The 3162-nt window shown below is 42.7% G+C and overlaps 1 protein-coding gene across 1 annotated transcript; it reads right to left on the bottom strand.

Annotated features, from left to right (window-relative positions):
- Window positions 1-1349: 1349 nt before the first annotated feature.
- Window positions 1350-2720, bottom strand: LOC308314637 (spastin-like; the record flags this gene model as incomplete). The annotated part of the gene is made up of 1 exon (XM_080762269.1): window positions 1350-2720. The coding sequence occupies one exon, from the start codon at window positions 2718-2720 to the stop codon at window positions 1350-1352; it is 1371 nt and encodes a 456-aa protein (XP_080618395.1).
- Window positions 2721-3162: the final 442 nt, after the last annotated feature.

Genomic DNA, 3162 nt, shown 5'->3' with positions numbered 1-3162 from the left:
CACATTAAAAAACCCATTTTGACCTGAGATCAGATTCTAAAAATGTCTTCCACATCCTGACAGTTTTCTGAAAAAGCTATGTTTCTATGTCAGTCGTTCTTCGATTTTTCAAAAATAGCAGACCTACAAGCTCGTAGCACGCCACTATTTTTCAATAGCTAAAGTATAAAATAATAATAAGTATAAAACACCAAAAGGGGTTCCCGGCCTAAATGGGTTAAGTATACTACTTGGGAACGATACAAGTTGGGAATGCATGATCCACCCGACACCCGGTTATGCAATACAGGCTGTACGCAATTGTGTCCCTTGTACTGTATGCACATATGTTGACTTCCGTGTCAAACATGCCGAAATATAGAGTTCAGGTCAGCATATGACATCAGTACCACAGTATGACATCAGGGTACTCCATATATGGACATTTGCAGATTTATCAATATTCTTTGGAGATGCGCTGCATGGAATGGAACCAAATGGACCCTTACAGGACTATAATGAGTGTGTGCAAATGTAACCAAATGGACTCTTACAGGTCTGAGTGTGTAGGCCTACAGAAAGAAATGGAACCAAATGGACCCCTTGCAGGTCTATATCAAAGTGTGTACAAATGTTGCCAACATTTGGCCAGTGGTTCAGTCAGATAACTCACGGATAGATTGAATATGGGTCTTACAAACACTAGTGTACACCCACCCCTAGTAATATTAACCCCTCGAGTATATCTGACTGAACTAACTCTGCAAGCTACGTATCATTTATAGTGTAATATCATATGTTGATTAATGTTGATATGGAGAACCGCTAACCTAATACCTGTCTGAGGGTCCAACTCTTTTTTGTTTTAATAATTTTTATCCCACAATTTTGTAACCCATTTTTCACCCGTGTCAATTATCTAATGATCCTGCATGGGCTCTCAACAAACAATATTTTGGACCGAGCAAATAATTACAAAGAAGAAAAACTATTGTTCTATTAACGTGCTGTTTTTTTTTCTTCTTCTTTCTAATTATTTCTTTGGCCCAATTTTTTTTTGTTTATTGTCATGATTTGTCACAACTCGAGTCGTCTTTGTCCGCAGCGTAAACGTCTTTAAATAAATACTTTTTTGAAAAGTCTTATTAGGAAAATTAACGGGGAATTATTTTCCGGGTCTCTCGAGGGGGCGGGCCTGCGATGCTCTATTGTCAGAATAAAGGGATGTGAAACCTATTACTAATACAATATAATATAATATTACTAATACTAATGTATATTAGCTACCATGCAAGCCACCAGATGAAAGTGTACCGATTTAAATAAATAAAACAATAATAAAATAATAATCATTATTATTCATCTCAGAATTATGCTGTGTCGCCAAAGTCATTGTTCCACTGTGAATACATGTTCAGAGTCTGTTGAGGGACGCTGGGTTTTATACGTTTCAAAGAATCCTCAAAGTCTTTATGCTGGATGCTCCGCACCTCACTAGCAGCCATGTTCTGGACTTGGACTGGTCCCAACTCCCTAATTGGCCCGAGTGCAGCATCCTTGGCTAATGAAGTGAGATCGCTTCCAGAGTATCCCTCGGTCACCTTTGCTAAATGGGCCATCTCTTGGGTGTTAAGTGGATTCCCGTGCTTTCCCAAAAGATGCCTGAGCAACTTGAATCTCGTCTCCTCATTTGGTAAAGTCACATAGATTCTCTTTGTAAAGCGCCTGAGTACTGCTTCATCAAGCTCCTGGGGCCTGTTAGTGGCACCCATTACCAGCACCCTCGCATCTCCTCCTGAGTGAACCCCATCGAACTCAATGAGGAACTCCGTTTTTAATCGACGACTGGCATCGTGTTCTCCTTTGCTTCTTTCACAAAGCAGGCTGTCGACTTCATCAATGAAGATGATGGAAGGCTGTACTTCCCTGGCAACGGCGAACAATGCCCTGACCATCTTCTCGCCTTCTCCAAAGTATTTAGAGGTCAAACTGGCAGCACTGATGTTGAAGAAATGAGCATTCGACTCCTTTGCAACGGCTTTGGCCAACATGGTCTTCCCATTTCCTGGAGGACCAAATAAAAGCAAGCCGCGTGCTGGACTTCTCAGGCCAGTAAACAGCTCTGGGTTTAATGAAGGAAGGATAACGATCTCCTGCAGTGCCTGCTTGGCCAGGTCCTGCCCAGCGATGTCTTCAAAGCATATTGTGCCACTGTCAACGATTTCATCCAGGATCAAATTAGCCAATTTGCTGTCCACAGTCTTAAAGTTTTTCATGTCTGTCTTTTTGGGCTGCTTCATAGTCGATTCTCCATTTTGCACTTTTTGCACACGTGGAGTGTCCTGGATGTCAGTGGGTCTGGGAGCAGGACTGGTAGTAGTGGAGGGTTTGATGTGATTGCATGCACCCGGTCCAACCCGTCTTCTTAGATCAGGGTTCGATTGGGGTGGAGGAGGATCCTTTGGGACATTCCGAGGATGGATTTTCTTTTTAGATGCCAGTTCATCTTCCAAGATTGTAAGTCTTTCTTTTGCCCTGTGGAGATAAGTCACCATTTTCACTTTTGCCTGATCATACTGCTCTCCTTGTCCTGTGACCTCGACAGCAAGTCCACTTTCAAACTCGGCGATGCTTTTCCTGTACCACCGAACGGCTTCCTCCTTCACACCTGTGTCATCCTCATCGATCTGTAGTGCCCGGGTTATGCCTTTGAACGCCTTCTTGTAATGGCTTTGAAACATGTCTTTGCTCCTACAATCATTTGTTGGTGTATGTTGTTCTCGCATGTTACCCAAAAACATAGCCAAGGAAAAAGTATACCAGTTTTGCAACACAACACAAAATACTGTTTCAAAATAACCGTTGACAGGTCGGGGCACCAATCAATCTGAATACATCAATGCAACACTATGTGTCCCACCTCACGGTATCCGTTTCCATCTGTGTAACTCGACATAACTCGACATAACTTGACATAAGCTTGGGACACCTTAAATAGTGCTCCGGAAAAACAAACACAAACTGCTGCCAGGCAACGGGAACAACAGCTGAACCGCCGAGTGTCCTGAGTCCTGAACTTTCCATCAAAATTGTGACCAGATTTGACTAAGAGACTGCCATCGCGCAAATTACAGCTTTTCACCAGAGGAGAAAAGCACAGGCAGACTCTTCACATGCTAGAGC

Source organism: Protomyctophum bolini (genome assembly GCF_963924005.1).
Source record: "Protomyctophum bolini genome assembly, chromosome: 4".
Classification (NCBI taxonomy): Eukaryota; Metazoa; Chordata; class Actinopteri; order Myctophiformes; family Myctophidae; genus Protomyctophum; species Protomyctophum bolini.
This window is presented reverse-complemented; position numbering and strand designations above follow the sequence as displayed.